The sequence below is a fragment of the Pseudophryne corroboree genome, chromosome 1 (genome assembly GCF_028390025.1).
Source record: "Pseudophryne corroboree isolate aPseCor3 chromosome 1, aPseCor3.hap2, whole genome shotgun sequence".
Classification (NCBI taxonomy): domain Eukaryota; kingdom Metazoa; phylum Chordata; class Amphibia; order Anura; family Myobatrachidae; genus Pseudophryne; species Pseudophryne corroboree.
The window spans coordinates 254,135,208-254,160,063 of record NC_086444.1 but is presented as its reverse complement, the minus strand read 5'-3'; the positions used below and the strand labels follow the sequence as shown (position 1 = coordinate 254,160,063).

Here is a 24,856-nt window from a genome sequence, read left to right as displayed (position 1 = left end):
CACATAAAGCAACTCACACAGCACATACCAAAAAACGTTTATTTTATTTACAGACCCTGTAGGCATGGTCAGCGCAATGCACTCAGGCTCCTAGCTGGAGAGGAACTATCCCCACTCAGAATGCAGTCGGGAAGCTAGCAGTCAGAATCCCGTCACGCAGGCAGAAGACCGGTGCTGGAATACTGACATCGGACAAAATACCGACGCCGGAATCCCAACACCCGGCATCCCGAATGTAAGTGTGCGGGCACTGTTAGTGTAGGCCACGGGGGAGGGGGGTTAGGTTTAGGCACCCCCTGGGAGGGTTAGGATTAGGCTGCAGGGTAAGAAGGGTTAGGGGGATATTGGGTGAGGGTAAGTTTACTTGCCTAGCCTCTGTTGGGATTCTCTCCATCAGGATGCCGCAGTCGGTCTTCTGATCACCTGCATAGAGACTGCCGGCAAAGCGTATCACACTCCCCCACTCTGCTGCTATTCACTACTACTGTGCCTGTCAAGCTATATGACAGGCAGCAGCATCATGGCGCTTCAGCGCCAATCCCCCGCTGCTGCTGCTGCTAGAGATAGGATTTTTTTTCCTGCTACAGCAGCCTTCTAGTAGCTGAGGCCCCACTGGCACAGATAGGAAAACTTTCCCATTCCTTTTTAAAAGCTTCTTTTTCTTCCCCCTTCTCCAATCTGTACCTTTCTGTATTCTCTGAGCTCTTTCCTTAACAGCTTCATCCCCTGTTCCATCACACCACCTCCCACCCGATCCCTCTGTGCACCGCTTGTCACTCCTTTCTCCCCTAACCACACTACGCTGCACCTCTCTGTGTCTCTCTCCCTTATTTTCCTACTGTGGGAATTATGTGTATAAAGGGTACTACTACTGTGATAGCTGTAATAGCTCTGTATGTAAATGCAGCAGTAGGCATCTAGTACATGCAGATGTCTCCTGCTGCACTACTGATCTAAGCTGCGTGCTAGGACACAGCATCGGATGAAAGATCCCACCATGGTGCCGTGCAAGCCATCCGTCACAGAGGCCAGAAATCTCCATCCTACGATGAAGATGCTTTGTCTCTTCCCACCCCCTAAATGGTGGCAACGTGTATCTGTTTTTTCCGTCGCCGCCTCCTCCCCCGAAACGGCATCAGACTGTCAATTAATGACAGTCTGATGCCGGCCTGCGTCCTATGCTGCAGGACCCATTTGTACACACACAGAACTTGTCCTACCGGACATCGGTACTTTGCGCCAATGGTGACTTGAATGACCCCCTATGTGAGGAGTAATGTGTATAAGATTGTGATACTGTGTGGAGAAATTTGAATTGGGGGTATTACTGTGTGGCCATGCCCCTTCCTTGTGCGACGACACACCATTTATGCGGTGCGCACCTTTGGAGCGTGCTGTTCCTTTACAAAGTATGGGACAGAGAGCGCAAATTTACAGTTTGCAGGTGGGCGGCAAACACTCTAGCGCAGGCCTTTTATCTCAGACTGTCCCTTTGCTCTTCCACCTCCTATTATCAGCATCACTTTGTGACATCTGTCCATGTCAGGAATAATTTGTGTAGTAAATCAGCTTCCTTGTTTCATATGGCTTTAGCCATGCTTATATTGCAGATACAGTAAGAAATGGTGTCACCATTATCCACACAGTGGGGGTAATTCTGAGTTGATCGCAGCAGCAAGAAAGTTAGCAATTGGGCAAAACCATGTGAACTGCAGGTGTGGCAGATATAACATTTGCAGAGAGAGCTAGATTTGGGTGGGTTATTTTATTTCTGTGCAGGGTCAATACTGACTGCTTTATTTTTACACTGCAAATTAGATTGCAGATTGAACACACCACACCCAAATCTAACTCTCTCTGCAAATGTTATATCTGCCCCCCCTGCAGTGCACATGGGCCCTCATTCCGAGTTGATCGCTCGGTATTTTTCATCGCATCGCAGTGAAATTCCGCTTAGTACGCATGCGCAATATTCGCACTGCGACTGCGCCAAGTAATTTTACAATGGAGATAGTATTTTTACTCACTGCTTTTTCATCGCTCCGGCGATCGTAATGTGATTGACAGGAAATGGGTGTTACTGGGCGGAAACAGGCCGTTTTATGGGCGTGCGGGAAAAAACGCTACCGTTTCCGGAAAAAACGCAGGAGTGGCCGGGGAAACGGGGGAGTGTCTGGGCGAACGCTGGGTGTGTTTGTGACGTCAAAACAGGAACGACAAGCACTGAACTGATCGCACAGGCAGAGTAAGTCTGAAGCTACTCTGAAACTGCTAAGTAGTTAGTAATCGCAATATTGCGAATACATCGGTCGCAATTTTAAGAAGCTAAGATTCACTCCCAGTAGACGGCGGCTTAGCGTGTGTAACTCTGCTAAAATCGCCTTGCGAGCGATCAACTCGGAATGAGGGCCATGGTTTTGCCCAATTGCTAAAAAATTTCCTGCTGCGATCAACTTGGAATTACCCCCAGTATTTATTGAGCACAATGTGGGTGCATCACTTGTCATATCAGATGTTACTGGCTTGGGAGTGGGCTGCCTAATTTTAGTAATTTCATTCTGTGTTTCAATAAAAACAAAAACAGACTAAAAAAATATATATATGAAAAAGTCAAGGTTGCTAATTCAGGAGTCTGAAATTTATCAGAATTATAATCTGGAGTAGGGTGGTTTATGTGCGTATTGAGGCTGATGCACAGTTGGAAGTAAAATGGGAATAAACCGCAAAAGAAATGTACAGTACTTCCAAAAAAAGCATATTTTTTTATATAAAGCACACATGAGATGTGCACACAGGGGGACCCGTGTGTATCAGATCCACCAAGTATCCACTCACTGCTCTCTCACCAGAAGACACCGAAACCCCACAACGGGTGTTTACGACAGCAGAAGCAGTCTGTACTTTGCAGTTCAGTATGCACCGCTTACCCTGCAAAAGGAACACATGATATCCCGGCGGGCAGGATGCTGGCTGTCACTATACTGACAGCAGCATCCCGTCTGACGGAGTCCCGAGAGCGAGTCCCCTTGCGGGCTTGCTGCGCTCGCCACAGGTTCTGTTCCCACTCGGTTGGTAGGGTGGACCCACCAATAGTGTGGGAATACCGAGCATTTGTCAGGATTCCGGTCGTCGGTAATTTACTGTCTGTCAGGATTACAGCAACAGCTTCCTGAACGCCGGGATCCCAATAGCCGGTATATTGACTGCATCCCTGCAAAATTCCCTCTCAGCCAGTCTGTCTATGCTGTTATATTCACCAGACGGGGTTCTGAGTGCGCTCATTTTACTTCAATGCATATGACACATGTACAACAGTAGCTACTCACCATCCCCTTTCTGGGTCTTTTTTCAAACTGCACTTCTTTAAGCAAAGTGGGAAACCATGTAACCAGCACCCTTAACTGATACTGATTAACAATCACTAGTTTCAATCTGCCTGTAGTGTCTGCTCTTGACCTCACTGAGAGGCACAAAGAGACACACTGTTTTTTGTTTATTGAAACTTTGCTTCAGAAAGGTGATACATTTGGCAACAGCTTTAATCACTGGTTGCAGTATATAACCTTGGAGAGGTCAATACTTATATTACCACATATTCTTGAATACTCTGCCTGAAATACAATGTTTACCTATAATGTCGATTATCATAATTATGTGTTTGGGTAAATGTGCAACTATTTACATCTAATGGCAATTTTAGGTATTTACAGATTTTTGGAATATGTGGAGGTTTATTGGAATTACTGTATAAGAGTGTGGATCCCAAAAGATGCTTTAGGGTTTTTCCTAATAGGAATATTCCTGCAAATATGTGTAATTGTTTAAAACCGTTTTCTCGCAAAACTATACTTGTGTATCTGTGATTTCTCAAGATGGTGACTGACTGAACACTGTAGTGTCACACAAGCTATCACAACCATTTTGGAATTTCATTGTATATTTTTTTTCCGAGTGGAGACCACTATTATATATAAAAATCTTAATTATATTAATAACTTAACCAAGCCAGGGTGTTTGTCAATAAAAGTAATATATGTATTTTTTAAACTGATTATAATAAAGGACTTTACATTAGTAAATAAGTTGTGCCCCCACCCAAGGAGTTTTCTTTCCCCCTTTTGTGTTTTAGCCCCCTCACTATAGCAGGCATGACAGCCTAGACCTCATGTGGCCCCTGGTGCTTGACCTGTGAGTACACATTTCCTTATCTAACACACATTCATTTTGAAAAATGGCTTGCTAGGAACATTGGTCAGTGTTATCTGAGCAGAAAATAAGAATTTACTTACCGATAATTCTATTTCTCATAGTCCGTAGTGGATGCTGGGGACTCCGAAAGGACCATGGGGAATAGCTGCTCCGCAGGAGACTGGGCACAAAAGTAAAAGCTTTAGGACTACCTGGTGTGCACTGGCTCCTCCCCCTATGACCCTCCTCCAAGCCTCAGTTAGGATACTGTGCCCGGACGAGCGTACACAATAAGGAAGGATTTTGAATCCCGGGTAAGACTCATACCAGCCACACCAATCACACCGTACAACTTGTGATCTGAACCCAGTTAACAGCATGATAACAGAGGAGCCTCTGAAAAGATGGCTCACAACAATAATAACCCGATTTTTGTAACAATAACTATGTACAAGTATTGCAGACAATCCGCACTTGGGATGGGCGCCCAGCATCCACTACGGACTATGAGAAATAGAATTATCGGTAAGTAAATTCTTATTTTCTCTGACGTCCTAGTGGATGCTGGGGACTCCGAAAGGACCATGGGGATTATACCAAAGCTCCCAAACGGGCGGGAGAGTGCGGATGACTCTGCAGCACCGAATGAGAGAACTCCAGGTCCTCCTCAGCCAGGGTATCAAATTTGTAGAATTTAGCAAACGTGTTTGCCCCTGACCAAGTAGCTGCTCGGCAAAGTTGAAAAGCCGAGACCCCTCGGGCAGCCGCCCAAGATGAGCCCACTTTCCGTGTGGAATGGGCTTTTACAGATTTTGGCTGTGGCAGGCCTGCCACAGAATGTGCAAGCTGAATTGTACTACAAATCCAACGAGCAATAGTCTGCTTAGAAGCAGGAGCACCCAGCTTGTTGGGTGCATACAGGATAAACAGCGAGTCAGATTTTCTGACTCCAGCCGTCCTGGAAACATATATTTTCAGGGCCCTGACTACGTCCAGCAACTTGGAATCCTCCAAGTCCCTAGTAGCCGCAGGTACCACAATAGGCTGGTTTAAGTGAAACGCTGAAACCACCTTAGGGAGAAATTGAGGACGAGTCCTCAATTCTGCCCTGTCCGTATGAAAAATTAGGTAAGGGCTTTTATAGGATAAAGCCGCCAATTCTGAGACACGCCTGGCTGAAGCCAGGGCTAACAGCATTACCACTTTCCATGTGAGATATTTTAAGTCCACAGTGGTGAGTGGTTCAAACCAATGTGATTTTAGGAACCCCAAAACTACATTGAGATCCCAAGGTGCCACTGGAGGCACAAAAGGAGGCTGTATATGCAGTACCCCCTTGACAAACGTCTGAACTTCAGGAAATGAAGCTAGTTCTTTTTTGAAGAATATCGACAGGGCCGAAATTTGAACCTTAATGGACCCTAATTTTAGGCCCATAGACAGTCCTGTTTGCAGGAAATGCAGGAAACGACCCAGTTGAAATTCCTCTGTAGGGGCCTTCCTGGCCTCACACCACGCAACATATTTACGCCAAATACGGTGATAATGTTGCACAGTTACATCCTTCCTGGCTTTGATCAGGGTAGGGATGACTTCATCTGGAATGCCTTTTTCCTTCAGGATCCGGCGTTCAACTGCCATGCCGTCAAACGCAGCCGCGGTAAGTCTTGGAACAGACAGGGTCCCTGCTGGAGCAGGTTCTTTCTTAGAGGTAGAGGCCACGGGTCTTCCGTGAGCATCTCTTGAAGTTCCGGGTACCAAGTCCTTCTTGGCCAATCCGGAGCCACGAGTATAGTCCTTACTCCTCTCCTTCTTATGATTCTCAGTACCTTGGGTATGAGAGGCAGAGGAGGGAACACATACACTGACTGGTACACCCACGGTGTTACCAGAGCGTCCACAGCTATTGCCTGAGGGTCCCTTGACCTGGCGCAATATCTGTCCAGTTTTTTGTTGAGGCGGGACGCCATCATGTCCACCTTTGGTTTTTCCCAACGGTTCACAATCATGTGGAAGACTTCTGGGTGAAGTCCCCACTCCCCCGGGTGGAGGTCGTGTCTGCTGAGGAAGTCTGCTTCCCAGTTGTCCACTCCCGGAATGAACACTGCTGACAGTGCTATCACATGATTTTCCGCCCAGCGAAGAATCCTTGCCACTTCCGTCATTGCCCTCCTGCTTCTTGTGCCGCCCTGTCTGTTTACGTGGGCGACTGCTGTGATGTTGTCCGACTGGATCAACACCGGCTGACCCTGAAGCAGAGGCCTTGCCTGACTTAGGGCATTGTAAATGGCCCTTAGTTCCAGGATATTTATGTGAAGTGACGTTTCCATGCTTGACCACAAGCCCTGGAAATTTTTTCCCTGTGTGACTGCTCCCCAGCCTCTCAGGCTGGCATCCGTGGTCACCAGGACCCAGTCCTGAATGCCGAATCTGCGGCCCTCTAGAAGATGAGCACTCTGTAACCACCACAGGAGAGACACCCTTGTCCTTGGAGACAGGGTTATCCGCTGATGCATTTGAAGATGCGATCCGGACCATTTGTCCAGCAGATCCCACTGAAAAGTTCTTGCGTGGAATCTGCCGAATGGAATCGCTTCGTAAGAAGCCACCATTTTTCCCAGGACCCTTGTGCATTGATGCACTGACACTTGGCCTGGTTTTAGGAGGTTCCTGACTAGGTCGGATAACTCCCTGGCTTTCTCCTCCGGGAGAAACACCTTTTTCTGGACTGTGTCCAGAATCATCCCTAGGAACAGCAGACGTGTCGTCGGAATCAGCTGCGATTTTGGAATATTTAGAATCCACCCGTGCTGTCGTAGTACTACTTGAGATAGTGCTACTCCGACCTCTAACTGTTCTCTGGACCTTGCCCTTATCAGGAGATCGTCCAAGTAAGGGATAATTAAGACGCCTTTTCTTCGAAGAAGAATCATCATTTCGGCCATTACCTTGGTAAAGACCCGGGGTGCCGTGGACAATCCAAACGGCAGCGTCTGAAACTGATAGTGACAGTTCTGTACCACAAACCTGAGGTACCCTTGGTGAGAAGGGCAAATTGGGACATGGAGGTAAGCATCCTTGATGTCCAGAGACACCATATAGTCCCCTTCTTCCAGGTTCGCTATCACTGCTCTGAGTGACTCCATCTTGAATTTGAACCTTTGTATGTAAGTGTTCAAGGATTTCAGATTTAAAATAGGTCTCACCGAGCCGTCCGGCTTCGGTACCACAAACAGCGTGGAATAATACCCCTTTCCCTGTTGTAGGTGGGGTACCTTGATTATCACCTGCTGGGAATACAGCTTGTGAATGGCTTCCAATACCGCCTCCCTGTCGGAGGGAGACATTGGTAAAGCAGACTTCAGGAACCGGCGAGGGGGAGACGTCTCGAATTCCAATTTGTACCCCTGAGATACTACCTGCAGGATCCAGGGGTCCACTTGCGAGTGAGCCCACTGCGCGCTGAAATTCTTGAGACGGGCCCCCACCGTGCCTGAGTCCGCTTGTAAGGCCCCAGCGTCATGCTGAGGACTTGGCAGAAGCGGGGGAGGGCTTCTGTTCCTGGGAAGAGGCTGCCTGCTGCAGTCTTTTTCCCCTTCCTCTGCCCCGGGGCAGATATGAGTGGCCTTTTGCCCGCTTGCCCTTATGGGGACGAAAGGACTGAGCCTGAAAAGACGGTGTCTTTTTCTGCTGAGAGGTGACCTGGGGTAAAAAGGTGGATTTCCCAGCCGTTGCCGTGGCCACCAGGTCCGATAGACCGACCCCAAATAACTCCTCCCCTTTATACGGCAATACTTCCATATGCCGTTTGGAATCCGCATCACCTGACCACTGTCGCGTCCATAACCCTCTTCTGGCAGAAATGGACAGCGCACTTACTCTTGATGCCAGAGTGCAAATATCCCTCTGTGCATCTCGCATATATAGAAATGCATCCTTTAAATGCTCTATAGTCAATAATATACTGTCCCTGTCCAGGGTATCAATATTTTCAGTCAGGGAATCCGACCAAGCCACCCCAGCACTGCACATCCAGGCTGAGGCGATTGCTGGTCGCAGTATAACACCAGTATGTGTGTATATACTTTTTAGGATATTTTCCAGCTTCCTATCAGCTGGTTCCTTGAGGGCGGCCGTATCAGGAGACGGTAACGCCACTTGTTTTGATAAGCGTGTGAGCGCCTTATCTGCCCTAGGGGGTGTTTCCCAACGCGCCCTAACCTCTGGCGGGAAAGGGTATAATGCCAATAATTTTTTAGAAATTAGCAGTTTTTTATCGGGGGAAACCCACGCTTCATCACACACCTCATTTAATTCATCTGATTCAGGAAAAACTACGGGTAGTTTTTTCACACCCCACATAATACCCTTTTTTGTGGTACTTGTAGTATCAGAAATGTTCAAAACCTCCTTCATTGCCGTGATCATGTAACGTGTGGCCCTACTGGAAAATACATTTGTTTCCTCACCGTCGACACTGGAGTCAGTGTCCGTGTCTGGGTCTGTGTCGACCATCTGAGGTAACGGGCGCTTTAGAGCCCCTGACGGTGTTTGAGACGCCTGTACAGGTAATAACTGATTTGCCGGCTGTCTCATGTCGTCAACAGTCTTTTGTAAAGTGCTGACACTATCACGTAATTCCTTCCATAAGACCATCCAGTCAGGTGTCGACTCCCTAGGGGGTGACATCACTATTACAGGCAATTGCTCCGCCTCCATACCATTTTCCTCCTCATACATGTCGACACAACGTACCGACACACAGCACACACACAGGGAATGCTCTGATAGAGGACAGGACCCCACTAGCCCTTTGGGGAGACAGAGGGAGAGTTTGCCAGCACACACCAGAGCGCTATATATATATATACAGGGATAACCTTATAAGTGTTTTTCCCTTATATAGCTGCTGTATAGATTTATCTGCCAAATTAGTGCCCCCCCTCTCTTGTTTTACCCTGTTTCTGTAGTGCAGGACTGCAGGGGAGAGTCAGGGAGCTTCCCTCCAACGGAGCTGTGAGGAAAAATGGCGCCAGTGTGCTGAGGAGATAGGCTCCGCCCCCTTCTCGGCGGCCTTTCTCCAGCTTTTTTAAGGAAAAATTGGCAGGGGTTAAATGCATCCATATAGCCCAGGAGCTATATGTGATGTATTTTTTGCCATATAAGGTGTTTTTATGCGTCTCAGGGCGCCCCCCCCCAGCGCGCTGCACCCTCAGTGACCGGAGTGTGAAGTGTGCTGAGAGCAATGGCGCACAGCTGCGGTGCTGTGCGCTACCTTATTGAAGACAGGACGTCTTCTGCCGCCGATTTTCCGGACCTCTTCAGTCTTTTGGCTCTGTAAGGGGGCCGGCGGCGCGGCTCTGGGACCCATCCATGGCTGGGCCTGTGATCGTCCCTCTGGAGCTAATGTCCAGTAGCCTAAGAAGCCCAATCCACTCTGCACGCAGGTGAGTTCGCTTCTTCTCCCCTTAGTCCCTCGGTGCAGTGAACCTGTTGCCAGCAGGATTCACTGAAAATAAAAAACCTATACTTAAACTTTTTTACTAAGCAGCTCAGGAGAGCCACCTAGTGAGCACCCTTCTCGTTCGGGCACAAAAATCTAACTGAGGCTTGGAGGAGGGTCATAGGGGGAGGAGCCAGTGCACACCAGGTAGTCCTAAAGCTTTTACTTTTGTGCCCAGTCTCCTGCGGAGCCGCTATTCCCCATGGTCCTTTCGGAGTCCCCAGCATCCACTAGGACGTCAGAGAAATTGTGCATATGCTGGGTACACAGCTGTCAGTTCAGCACCCTGTGTGGAATCACACCCAAGCACATATACTGCTGTTCTCTCCTGGTGTAACCCAGGCACATATACTACTGTTCTCTTCTGGTGTAACCCAGGCACGGGTCTGGGACTGAGGGTCGACAGCACAAAGGTCGACACACCTTAGGTCGACGCCAATTGGTCGACACACCTTAGGTCGACATGGACAAAAGGTCGACATGGACAAAAGGTCGACAGGAACAAGGTCGACATGGAAAAGGGTCGACATGAGTTTTTTGATGTTTTTTTGGTGTCGTTTTCTTCGTAGAGTGACCGGGAACCCCAATTAGTGCACCGCGTCCCCTCGCATGGCTCGCTTCGCTCGCCATGCTTCGGGCATGGTGCCTTTGCTCCGCTACCGCTTCGCTCGGCACACTTTACCGTTCCAATCGTAGTCCACGTGGATCGTTAAGTATGAAAAGGTTCAAAAAAAGAAAAAAAATCGTGAAAAAATCATGTCGACCTTTTTTCATGTCGACCTTTTGTCCATGTCGACATAAGGTGTATCGACCAATGGGCGTCGACCTAAGGTGTGTCGACCTTTGTGCTGTCGACCTGGAGTCCGGATACCCCCAGGCACATATACTGCTGCTCTTTCCTGGTGTAACCCAGGCACATATACTACTGCTCTCTCCTTGTGTAACCCAGGCGCATATACTACTGCTCTCTCCCGGTGTAACCCAGGCACATATACTACTGCTCTCTCCTGGTGTAACCCAGGCACATATACTACTGTTCTCTCCTGGTGTTACCCAGGCACATATACTACTGTTCTCTCCTGGTGTTACCCAGGCACATATACTACTGTTCTCTCCCAGTGTAACCCAGGCACATATACTACTGCTCTCTCCTTGTGTAACCCAGGCGCATATACTACTGCTCTCTCCCGGTGTAACCCAGGCACATATACTACTGCTCTCTCCTGGTGTAACCCAGGCACATATACTACTGTTCTCTCCTGGTGTAACCCAGGCACATATACTACTGTTCTCTCCTGGTGTAACCCAGGCACATGTACTACTGCTCTCTCCTTGTGTAACCCAGGCACATATACTACTGCTCTCTCCCGGTGTAACCCAGGCACATATACTACTGCTCTCTCCTGGTGTAACCCAGGCACATATACTACTGTTCTCTCCTGGTGTTACCCAGGCACATATACTACTGTTCTCTCCTGGTGTTACCCAGGCACATATACTACTGTTCTCTCCCAGTGTAACCCAGGCACATATACTACTGTTTTCTCCCGGTGTAACCCAGGCACATATCCTACTGTTCTCTCCTGGTGTAACCCAGGCACATATCCTACTGTTCTCTCCTGGTGTAACCCAGGCACATATACTACTGCTCTCTCCTGGTGTAACCCAGACACATATACTACTGTTCTCTACTGATGTAACCCAGGCGCATATACTGCTGTTCTTTCCTGGTGTAACCCAGGCACATATACTACTGCTCTCTCCTGGTGGAACCCACACACATATACTACTGGTCTCTCCAGGTGTAACTCGGGCAGTATCCCATCATTCCGGAATTTGGCGGCAGGGCCAAAGAAAATATATATATATATATATTAATTTTCTACTATATATATATATATATATATATATATATATATATAATGTATATGTGTGTGTATGCAAACACACACAATGCTGCACCATTGTCCATCTCTTCTAAAAACTATACACAGTACATTAAATATACAGTTCATCTTTATTGCTGCTTTTAGTACTATAGCTTTCACCTGCCACTGAAGGACACACCCCTGAGTGACAATAAAAACACCCATAGGTGGAGCTAGACACACCCTTTGGGCGGAGCATGACACACCCCTGCAACAGCGCGCCATTCTGTTACCACCTGGAATCTCCCTGAAACGAGTTTTCAAAAGTAGGCAAGTATGCCATGTACTGTATAAAGAACATTTCTACATATTGCCTCCCGAATGTACCTTAAGAACCATTTGTAACAAAGTGACCTGTTGGTTACTGAATGGCCATCTGTTGGGCGCACAAGGCATGCAAATAAAATGCAGACCAAGTCCACAAGTCTAGGTGAACCAGCAGACACGTCAGGAAGGAAAGGGACCACTGGCATATTAATGCCCGAGGGGGCCTGTGTGCAGCGGGACACTCCTCCTCCACAGTGCCATCTTCACATTGATATTCAAGAAGATGGCACATGAGCATAGGCTCTGGCACAGTGCAAGAGTCTTTGCTTTCACTGCACAGCGCAATCTTCCTTGAGCTGTCATTGGGAAGATGGAGCTGAGGGGGAGGAGGATGACTGTGGCTGTATCTGCATTCGAAATGCTATGCTACAGTGTTTCACTGGAAATCACTGTAATGTAGCATTTTATATGCAGATGCAGCCACAGTCAAATAAAGAGTATAGGCATTCCATATATCATTTTAATAATCATAAGCTGCTTGTGCGTCCTATTCACATATTGATGTGAATAAGACACATTTTCAGCAAAAAAAGACACCCGACATTAGCAGAGCTGCCCGGGAACTGCCGGCTCACTCACGGCAGGCATCTGCCGCTGCATGGTGTAATGAGGCAAGATGTATGAGGACACATCTGTACCAAGCATTTCAGATAAGGGCTTATAGTTTGGAAAGCTTAGTCCAATCTTGTGTTTTTCGCCTTTGATAGATTTATTTGTACCAGACCAAAACACAACTGTGACTGACTGACATAACGTTTTACTGTAACAAACATTGACTCACTAATCTTTACTACCTTCTCCAATTTAGATGCTGTGTAGTGATATGACTGTAGATACACACTATAAGATTATCTGTCCAATCTTTCTGGTTGAAGCGAAACCTGGTAATGTATGGGAGCAAATAACAATCAACCATTTGCTCCCAAAAGCCGGAAAAGGGGCAGAAAAGGTCATTTGGATAAATTGGTTAAATTTGATGGATTTAACAAATTTGCCTGAACACCCATTTTTGTCTGTTTTCCAGTGTTTGGGAGTGAATAAGCAATTGTCATTTGCTCCCATACATTACTAGATTTTTGTTCCAACCAGAAAGATTGGACAGATAATCTTATAGTGCCTATCCAACTTGGGGTCGATTTGTTTCCTCATTTTAAAAGTCATTAGTTAGATCACGTTACATTAGACATGAACTGAAGTATTCAGCTAAAATGAACTGTCCGGAACTGGCTAGGAACTGAGCAATACACCTTCAGACAACGTAAGATTTCATTTCAACTTTTTATGTGACTTTGTAGAAATGAACAAAAAACTAAAATGAATTGTGCAGCGTCTGGCTGTCCTTTCAATTTGGTGACCTAGTAACAATTTCATTTTGTTTCTCACAATCGGAGTAATAATTTTAAAAGCTGCCCTTTAGAAACACGTATATCATCGTGTTAATGACAGCACGATATTTAAGCTGCCATTGCTCAAGTTGAGACAATGAGACTTTAGTGGAATTTCCAGCATTCTTTCAGACCAATCCAGTCCGGCAGCTTAGAACTATTATTCAGCCTCACCAGGAGTCTATGAGCTATGTAAAGGTCACAGACCTGCCTGTACTGCATTCCAAGCATCTGCAAATATAAAAGTCTGAACTTCATCGTCATTCTACTCTTATCCTGAAATGTCAGAGAGTACCTCTTGTTGCCTACTCCCAATAGAGGTAGTTATTTTGTCAGATTATTGTGTCGAGGTCACTGGTTCCTAGTAATATGGTATAGTCACAGCTGTCTGCACGACATGTAGGGGACAAATGTCTTGCGGTGATTGTTATACAAACTCCCGAATCTCAGGTAGCTCTCCTGGAATCCCAGAAAAAGATGGCATGTCTCCTAGAGCTCTCTCCTGAGTGAAGCAGGCGGTCTGGGCAGAATGGTGAAGCGATTCGCACTGAATCGTGCCATCATAACCTTGTCCCCGCCTTACATGGCATTGTATAGTGAGGATGAGGCTGCAATGACGCAATCACCTCCTGCACTGACCACATGGTCACTTCACCCCCGCACCTCCCACCTGGCTGCCTCTTCTTGTTGCTGTATACAAACATCAAACAATAACCAGTCTAAGCACTGTATTGGCCTGAATAGCTGCTAAGGCAATTTGGAGTTTTATTTGTACTTGAAAAATAAGAACATCTGTAATTTGCCCTGATCTGTGTATATGTGTTTATTTCTTTACCCTAAAAGGCACGTTCAGAAATTGATGCTATTTGCACACCAGTGAGCCTATTGACCTAATATGGCCCATTGGACAATGTTTACAGGTTTAGGTACAAGATTTGCTTGGTCAATAGTGAAAATATATCACAATCACACTGACAAACCATGAAACTTGGGCAAGTTCTGGTAATATACAGTAGCTGTAGACTGCCCACTATAATTTTATCACTGATTTTGCTAATCTTTTTTATCATGTTTAGTGCTACATTCACTGAGCCAGGCTAGGGTACTGCTTGCACCTGTGGCCAAACGGGAATGCCAATTGAAAGTCCGGGACTTGCTACTAAGTTGCTTGCTATTAAAATGGACAGTAATCAAATACAAATAAGCATTACAGACATCAAAACTTTTAAAACTGCATATATACCAGTCCAACTACTGATACTGGGATTTTATTTTATTATATTTGATCTTTTATATTGAATGTGATTTTATATATTCAAATTGTTATTTTTTATTTATTCATTGAAAAAAGGCGCTCTTTCTTGTTGCTGTATAACCAAATAACAAAGAAACAGGGGGCTGCCTCACTGTATACAGCCATTGCTTTCTTTCGATCATTGCCTCAATAACAGATTACTGTGGATGGTGCTTACCAGTGTTTTGATACCTACTGTATATGTGTGTGTTTTTGTTGATGGACTACTTGATTTGCCTTTGATCATAAATTTTTCTAATGCCTTATTAAATCAACTTTGGCTTTCTTTGGCATCTGTTCTGCCTGTGCTGACCTTTGGATTGTTACCGGACATGATTTGTGTTTCCCTTGTCTGTAGCTTGTCAGCTGTCATATTGGAAGAACTCAGGAACAGCAAACTGTAACTGACTTTATGCAAAACCTATATACTCTCTTCTGAAAATATAGAGTACGAATGGTCCAGAACCCAATACTATTGTTGCAGTGGATCCACCTTCTCTCCTTAGGCCTTTTCTATAGTCTGGTGTTGGTAACTAAAAACCAGTTGCTTAAAGCAGTCTTTGGGTGTGTGGGAATGTACTGTAAGCAAAGCAAGGATCTTTCCCATTACACACAACTTGTCACTTACCTGGCCATAGCTGGCTGCATAATGGATAAGGCTCGGGTGATCCTTTGAACAACTAAGCTCTGCAATGGCTTCTGTCTCGCTAACCATCCACCGTACACACTCCAGCTGACCAGTCTGCATTCAATGAAAAAGATAGCATTTTTCATTATTTTAAACATCATCATCCACATAAAAATACGGTAATCAACATGGTAGGTTGTCAAAATTCAATTTCTCAAATCCTATTTTTAATATTTCTCTCCATTAGCATTCCTGGCAAAGTCATATTGTCATAGCAATGTTACATAGTATTAGGGATCTACAGTTATTAGGCTTTTACTGAGTTTGTCATTGTATTTTTAATTTCTCATTCTCAGTTTCCATTTGGCAAATTCAAATAGAAAATCTCAATGTATTCTAGTACCAATGAAATGCCAAAATGCTTTGTTTATGGTGAGTGTATTCCGCCAACTGCTGTAATGACTGTGTGCTGTAACAAAGAGTCTACACTGCTTTCCTTGGCTCACCAATTAGATGGATCAGTATCACACATTTTCCATTAGACAATGATTGTAGCCTGTATCATATTGTGGCATTCTGTGTGTGATGGAGACAACGAATACACAATACCTGTACAAGGCAATTAAAGTTGATCTCTATGTTACAGAGTTGACAATGACGTTCAGGTATTAGCTGGGTTAGGGGGATATTCAATTACCCACACATACTGTCGGGTGCAAAGTATCGCCAGGGAGGGCTATCTAATTAGCCCCGATAAGCACTTTTTAACGGACAAGCTAATCGAATAGCCCGACCACAAAACCAGAAGAAACATCAGGGTTTTTTTACACCCGATGGCTCTTTGGGGCTAATTGAATATCCCCCTAACAGGATGATTCTCTAGCACACAAATGAACATGTTCATTTAATTTGTCAATGTACCCATCAGGCCATCTGTTTTAATATTTTTGCCTCTAAAGTAGTTAAATTACTTACCTTATAAAGTTGGTGACCACTAGTTTGCTACTGAAACTACTTTCCTAGGTTCCTTATGAATCAACGGCCTATGGCTGTCACTTTGATGATGGAACCATGATGATACATGAACATTCTTTCAGACGGTGGGGGTTGCATCTTGTAACTATTGTGCAAGTTCACTATCACTGACAAGCACACCATCATTTATGTAACTGCGATCGGTGTGAATGCCAATTTGGCTCCATGATCCTAAAATCTCAGAGGTGAGTGGGAGAAAGACCCCACCCTATATAATCTGCAGGGCCATCTCATTATAATAAAGTACAGGAACTCAATATAATAACATTACAATGGTGTTAATTAGCAATATAAATTTATATGTTGCTTACAAGGATTCTCAACACTCTCTCCATCCTTAACCGTAATCCGAACCCTGACCGTAATACCCTAACACTAATAACCTAACCAACCCCTAATTTAACTCTAACCCCTAACCATAATAATAACACCCTAAAAGGGCAGACTAAATGGGCCAAATGGTTCTTATCTGCCATAAAATTCTATGTTTCTATGATGATTATAGCTATAACTTCAGTCAAAACATAGGTAGTCAACTCCCAATATGCACTGTTCACCCGGGATGCAGTTAAGTTCCCGACGGGATCCCAGCAGTCGAAATACCGACACCGGTATCCTGAAGGACACCACAAGACGGGCGTCTTGATACCGATGCTGCTCTGGGTTACCAGCATCAAAATACCGAAAGCCGGAATCCTGAAAGTCCTTCCAGCGGGACATGCGCGCGAGGGGAGAGGTTAGGTTTAGGCATGGAAAGGGGGGATAGGGTGCAGGGATAGGAAGGTTACAGTTAGGTATTGGGGAAAGAGGGTTAGACACTTAGAAGGGGAGGTTAGGGTTGGGCACCGAGCAGGGAGGGTTAGGTTTAGGCAGCGCGGAAAGGAGGGTAAGGGTTAGGCACCACCCAGGAGGATTAGGAACCATCGGGGAGGGTTAGATTTAGGCACCCACAAGGGAGGGTTAGGGTAGGGAACAGGGGAGGGTTAGGGTACTTTACAGGGGGCTGTCAGGATTCTGATGGTCGGTATGCCGCTGTCGGTATTCTTACTGCCGGCATCCCGTACACCGGGAAATCATACTGAACCCGTTCCCCCATACTGACCTCAATTTAAGAGGGATGTATTATACATTTTTTTGTTGAGTATTCTCCATATTTCTCAGTTGTCTTCTCTGCCGTCTTCTTCTGATACTCAACTATGCTTTATTTAAAAAATTGACTACAATTCAAAATTACTATTGATGGAATAGCTTTACTGCTAATGGCACATATGGAATTTCCCACCTACTGTGCACAGTGACTAACCTCTCCGATTCTCATCTCTTACCGTGTTATAATAATAGGAATTTGAGAAGTCAACGAAAATTACTAATTAATACATTTCTGTCATTTTGACAGGTTAATACAGGTTGAGTATCCCATATCCAAATATTCCGAAATACGGAATATTCCGTAATACGGACTTTTTTGAGTGAGAGTGAAATAATGAAACCTTTGTTTTCTGATGGCTCAATATACACAAACTTTGTTTAATACTCAAAGTTATTAAAAATATTGTATTAAATGACCTTCAGGCTATGTGCATAAGGTGTATATGAAACATAAATGAATTGTGTGAATGTACACACACTTTGTTTAATGCACAAAGTTATAAAAAAATATTGGCTAAAATTACCTTCAGGCTGTGTGTATAAGGTGTATATGTAACATAAATGCATTCTGTGCTTAGATTTAGGTCCCATCACCATGATATCTCATTATGGTATGCAATTATTCCAAAATACGGAAAAATCCCATATCCAAAATTCCTCTGGTCCCAAGCATTTTGGATAAGGGATACTCAACCTGTATTACAAAAATGGCCTACTGAAGTATCCTAGATATGTCACTTTATATAGCACTGTCTTCCTCGTCTATGACCTTTTGGTGTTCGTGCTTTTACCATTCTGTTTTTGAATCCTGGCTATTCTATAGGTGTCCTATTACTTTCTATGGTAACATTTCTTTAGTCTCAAGTCTCATAACCAATTTTTACATGTTGAACTGTAATTGTTCTTGACCTGTTTAGTGATGGTACAAAATATTGGTCCCTAGGAGAAAATCTGAGCTCTTAGTTTTTGACAATTTACATTACAAAAGATTTCTAACTGTATTTCTCTATGTACATGAGTCACCTAATGTTTTTGATTTCCAAGCTGCTGTCACAGTGGTGTTTTTCGGTAGCATGTTTATTAACACCGTGTCAGTTAGACCCAGGTGTACTCCTATAAAGAAAGAAAGGCTGCAGCTGTCGTATACACAAATATGGACTCATAAACCATGCAGTTTTGGCTGTTCTTTTCTTATTCGTTGATGTTTGTTGGCCCCCGTGCTCATAAGCGTTCATTCCTTTTACTGTGGTTTACCCACAATGTTGAAGGATGGCTACATTTTTCACCGGAGGGTATTGAACATGCAGTGACTACTAGGCTGTGGACTTTTTTATATTAAATGCTTTCTATTGAAGACATGCTTAATTTGTAGTGGTGTCTTGGAAAGTATATATAGTTAAATTTTCCATTATGGGATTCCCAAAAAATTTAATAAAACCACTCGAGACACATCGCCCAGTATGCATACTATACTTATTGGACTCTTTATACTAATGGATACCCCACATTTACATAACTATTGTACTTTCAAAATATTAGGGAGAAATAGCAACAGTTATATGTGCAGTATTTAAAACTAAAAACATCTTTACACAAAGGACTATTTCTAGGCTACTATTTGAAAACGTAAGTAAGTAAAAAAGGTGCTATTATTGTCTGGGACCCAAGTCTTCCTCTTCCTATGTCCTTACTACATGTTCCTTTCATTAACTATGATGTCACCTAAATGCTGGCTCTATGATATGTCTAGTAGAGTTAATTATATTTCTACCGGCCAATAGTAGGTAGGAACCTGATATCTCTATCATTGTTGAAAACTCGACTATCTACCCTACCCCACAAGCTCGCTGCCTAGGTGTCATCCTTGACTCTGATCTGTCCTTTGTTCCCCACATTCAACCTGTCTCAAGATCATGTTACATACATCTAAAAAACATATCCAAAATACGACCATACCTTACACAAAACACTGCTAAAACTCTATTCCACGCTCTCATTATCTCCCGCATTGATTATTGCAATAGTCTCCTAACTGGTCTTCCCAAAACGAGACTCTCACCACTACAATCCATTCTGAATGCAGCGGCGAGGCTTATCTTCCTTGCTAGACGTTCATCGTCTGCAGATCCACTCTGTCCCTCCATTGGTTACCTGTACTCTACCGCATTCAATATAAAATACTTTTACTCACACACAAGGCCATTAACCAAACTACACCAACGTACATCACTTCGCTTATCTCAAAATATCTCCCAACCCGACCTCTTCGCTCTTCACAAGACCTGCGTCTCTCATCCACACTCATTACTCGCTTCCACTCACGATTGCAGGACTTTCATCGAGCTGCACCCACTCTGTGGAATGCCCTACCACGCACAATAAGACTCTCCTCTAGTCTCCAAACCTTCAAGCGTTCCCTGAAAACTCACCTCTTTAGGCAAGCACAGAGGCAGAACTCTGGGAGGCAACGGAGTCATCTTCCGCCGGGCTCCTGCTCTGAAGGGGGGCACCTCTCCTGCCATTCTGTGACACCATTGAATTAAGTTAATTGATAGCTGTCGCTATCTTTTCAGTGGCCAACTTCCTCACTGGTCCCTGCACACTACAAATCAACACCCCGTTTTATTATACTGTACATACATATTTTACAAGTGTCACACCCAGGATTAGAAACCACAACCTATTACACTGGAAGCAGACACCTTACTGATGAAGCTGTTTGCTCCTGTATAGGAAATATGAGAATTTCTCTGACGTCCTAGTGGATGCTGGGACTCCGTAAGGACCATGGGGAATAGCGGCTCCGCAGGAGACAGGGCACAAGAATAAAAGCTTTAGGATCAGGTGGTGTGCACTGGCTCCTCCCCCTATGACCCTCCTCCAAGCCTCAGTTAGATTTTTGTGCCCGAACGAGAAGGGTGCAGGCTAGGTGGCTCTCCTGAGCTGCTTAGAATAAAAGTGTATTTTAGGTTTTTTTATTTTCAGTGAGTCCTGCTGGCAACAGGCTCACTGCATCGTGGGACTAAGGGGAGAAGAAACGGACTCACCTGCGTGCAGAGTGGATTGGGTTTCTTAGGCTACAGGACATTAGCTCCAGAGGGACGATCACAGGTTCAGCCTGGATGGGTCCCGGAGCCGCGCCGCCGGCCCCCTTACAGAGCCAGAAGAGCGAAGAGGTCCGGTGAAATCGGCGGCAGAAGACGATCCTGTCTTCAGACTAAGGTAGCGCACAGCACCGCAGCTGTGCGCCATTGCTCTCAGCACACTTCACACTCCGGTCACTGAGGGTGCAGGGCGCTGGGGGGGAGCGCCCTGAGACGCAATATAACAGATAATACCTTAGGTTGGCAAAAGAATACATCACATATAGCTCTTGGGCTATATGGATGTATTTTAACCCCTGCCATTTTTACAGAAAAGAGCGGGAGATAAGGACGTCGTGAAGGGGCGGAGCCTATCTCCTCAGCACACAAGCGCCATTTTCCCTCACAGCTCCGCTGGAAGGACGGCTCCCTGACTCTCCCCTGCAGACTTGCTACAGAATCAGGGTAAAAAAGAGAAGGGGGGGCACTATTGGCAGCTAAAAATTATATAAACAGCAGCTATAAGGGAATAACACTTATATAAGGTTATCCCTGTATATATATATAGCGCTTGGTGTGTGCTGGCAGACTCTCCCTCTGTCTCTCCAAAGGGCTTGTGGGGTCCTGTCCTCTATCAGAGCATTCCCGGTGTGTGTGCTGTGTGTCGGTACGTGTGTGTCGACATGTATGAGGAGGAAAATGATGTGGAGGCGGAGCAATTGCCTGGGTTAGTGATGTCACCCCCTAGGGTGTCGACACCTGACTGGATGATCGTATTTAAAGAATTAAGTGATAATGTCAGCACTTTGCAAAGAACGGTTGATGACATGAGACAGCCGGCAAATCAATTAGTGCCTGTCCAGGCGTCTCAGACACCGTCAGGGGCCCTAAAACGCCCGTTACCTCAGTGGGTCGACACAGACCCAGACACAGATACTGAGTCTAGTGTCGACGGTGAGGAGACAAACGTAATGTCCAGTAGGGCCACACGTTACATGATCACGGCAATGAAGGAGGCATTGAACATTTCTGACACTACAAGTACCACAAAGAAGGGTATTATGTGGGGTGTGAAAAAACTACCAATAGTTTTCCCTGAGTCAGATGAGTTAAATGAGGTGTGTGATAAAGCGTGGGTTTCCCCCGACAAAAAACTGCTAATTTCTAAAAAATTATTGGCACTATATCCTTTCCCGTCAGAGGTTAGGACGCGTTGGGAAACACCCCCTAGGGTAGATAAGGCGCTCACACGTTTATCTAAACAAGTAGCGTTACCGTCTCCTGATACGGCCACCCTCAAGGAACCAGCAGATAGAAGGCTGGAAAATATTCTTAAAAGTATATACACACATACTGGTGTTATACTGCGACCAGCAATCGCTTCAGCCTGAATGTGCAGTGCTGGAGTCGCGTGGTCGGATTCCCTGACTGAAAATATTGATACCCTGGATAGGGACAATATACTGTTAACTATAGAGCATTTGAAGGATGCATTACTATATATGCGTGATGCACAGAGGGATATTTGCACCCTGGTATCAAGAGTAAGTGCTATGTCCATTTCTGCCAGAAGAGCGTTATGGACGCGACAGTGGTCAGGCGATGCGGATTCCAAACGACATATGGAAGTATTGCCGTATAAAGGGGAGGAGTTATTTGGGGCTGGTCTATCGGACCTGGTGGCCACGGCAACGGCTGGAAAATCCACCTTTTTACCCCAGGTCACTTCACATAAGCAGAAAAAGACACCGTCTTTTCAAACTCAGTTCTTTCGTTCCCATAAGTACAAGCGAGCTAAAGGCCATTCCTTCCTGCCCCGGGGCAGAGGAAGGGGAAAAAGACTGCACCATGCAGCCGCTTCCCAGGAGCAGAAGCCCTCCCCTGCTTCTGCGAAGTCTTCAGCATGACGCTGGGGCTTTACAAGCAGACTCAGACATGGTGGGGGCCCGTCTCAAGAATTTCAACGCGCAGTGGGCTCACTCGCAAGTGGACCCCTGGATTCTACAGGTAGTATCGCAGGGGTACAAACTGGAATTCGAGGCGTTTCCCCCTCGCCGGTTCCTGAAGTCTGCTCTACCAAAGTCTCCCTCCGACAGGGAGGCAGTTTTGGAAGCCATTCACAAGCTGTATTCCCAGCAGGTGATAATCAAGGTACCCCTCCTACAACAGGGAAAGGGGTATTATTCCACGCTGTTTGTGGTACCGAAGCCGGACGGCTCGGTGAGACCAATTTTAAATCTGAAATCCTTGAACACTTACATAAAGAGGTTCAAATTCAAGATGGACTCACTCAGAGCGGTGATAGCAAACCTGGAAGAAGGGGACTATATGGTGTCTCTGGACATCAAGGATGCTTATCTCCACGTCCCAATCTACCCGTCTCACCAAGGGTACCTCAGGTTTGTAGTACAAAACTGTCATTATCAGTTTCAGACGCTGCCGTTTGGGTTGTCCACGGCACCTCGGGTCTTTACCAAGGTAATGGCCGAAATGATGATTCTTCTTCGAAGAAAAGGCATCTTAATTATCCCTTACTTGGACGATCTCCTGATAAGGGCAAGGTCCAGGGAACAGTTAGAAGTCGAAGTAGCACTATCTCAGGTAGTGTTACGTCAGCACGGGTGGATCCTAAATATTCCAAAATCGCAGCTGATTCCTACGACACGTCTACTGTTCCTAGGAATGATTCTGGACACAGTCCAGAAAAAGGTGTTTCTCCCAGAGGAGAAGGCCAGGGAGTTATCCGAGCTAGTCAGGAACCTCCTAAAACCAGGCCAGGTGTCAGTGCATCAGTGCACGAGGGTCCTGGGAAAAATGGTGGCTTTTTACGAAGCGATTCCATTCGGAAGATTCCATGCAAGAACTTTTCAGAGGGATCTACTGGACAAATGGTCCGGATCGCATCTTCAGATGCATCAGCGGATAACCCTGTCGCCAAGGACAAGGGTGTCTCTTCTGTGGTGGCTGCAGAGTGCTCATCTACTAGAGGGCCGCAGATTTGGCATTCAGGATTGGATCCTGGTGACCACGGATGCAAGCCTGAGAGGCTGGGGAGCAGTCACACAGGGAAGAAATTTCCAGGGCTTGTGGTCAAGCATGGAAGCATCTCTTCATATAAACATTCTGGAACTAAGGGCCATTTACAATGCCCTAAGTCAAGCGAAACCCCTGCTTCAGGGTCAGGCGGTATTGATCCAATCGGACAACATCACGTCAGTCGCCCACGTAAACAGACAGGGCGGCACGAGAAGCAGGAGGGCAATGGCAGAAGCTGCAAGGATTCTTCGCTGGGCGGAAAATCATGTGATAGCACTGTCAGCAGTGTTCATTCCGGGAGTGGACAACTGGGAAGCAGACTTCCTCAGCAGACACGACCTCCACCCGGGAGAGTGGGGACTTCACCCAGAAGTCTTCCACCTGATAGTAAACCGTTGGGAAGAACCAAAGGTGGACATGATGGCGTCCCGTCTAAACAAAAAACTAGACAGATATTGCGCCAGGTCAAGGGACCCTCAGGCAATAGCGGTGGACGCCCTGGTAACGCCGTGGGTGTACCAGTCAGTGTATGTGTTCCCTCCTCTGCCTCTCATACCAAAGGTACTGAGAATCATAAGAAGGAGAGGAGTAAGAACTATACTCGTGGCTCCGGATTGGCCAAGAAGGACTTGGTACCCGGAACTTCAAGAGATGCTCACGGACGAACCGTGGCCTCTACCTCTGAGAAAGGACCTGCTCCAGCAGGGGCCTTGTCTGTTCCAAGACTTACCGCGGCTGCGTTTGACGGCATGGCGGTTGAACGCCGGATCCTGAAGGAAAAAGGCATTCCAGATGAAGTCATCCCTACCCTGGTCAAGGCCAGGAAGGACGTAACCGCAAAACATTATCACCGCATTTGGCGAAAATATGTTGCGTGGTGTGAGGCCAAGAAGGCCCCTACAGAGGAATTTCAACTGGGTCGTTTCCTCCATTTCCTGCAAACAGGACTATCTATGGGCCTAAAATTAGGGTCCATTAAGGTTCAAATTTCGGCCCTGTCGATTTTCTTCCAGAAAGAACTGGCTTCAATGCCTGAAGTTCAGACATTTGTAAAAGGGGTACTGCATATACAGCCTCCTTTTGTGCCTCCAGTGGCACCTTGGGATCTCAATGTTGTGTTGAGTTTTCTAAAGTCACATTGGTTTGAACCACTCACCACTGTGGACTTCAAATATCTCACAGGGAAGGTGACGATGCTGTTAGCCCTGGCTTCAGCCAGGCGTGTGTCAGAATTGGCGGCTTTATCATATAAAAGTCCTTACTTAATTTTTCATTCTGACAGGGCAGAATTGAGGACTCG

The 24,856-nt window shown here is 45.8% G+C and overlaps 1 protein-coding gene across 3 annotated transcripts in view; it reads right to left on the bottom strand.

Moving 5' to 3' along the window:
* Positions 1-24,856, bottom strand: part of SNCAIP (synuclein alpha interacting protein) — a 449,424-nt gene that overhangs the window by 70,913 nt on the left and 353,655 nt on the right. For all 3 annotated transcript variants that reach the window (XM_063964212.1, XM_063964210.1, XM_063964211.1), the window contains exon 7: positions 15,254-15,367. In XM_063964212.1, the coding sequence (XP_063820282.1) occupies positions 15,254-15,367 (114 nt within the window). The remainder of the gene's footprint in view (positions 1-15,253; positions 15,368-24,856) is intronic.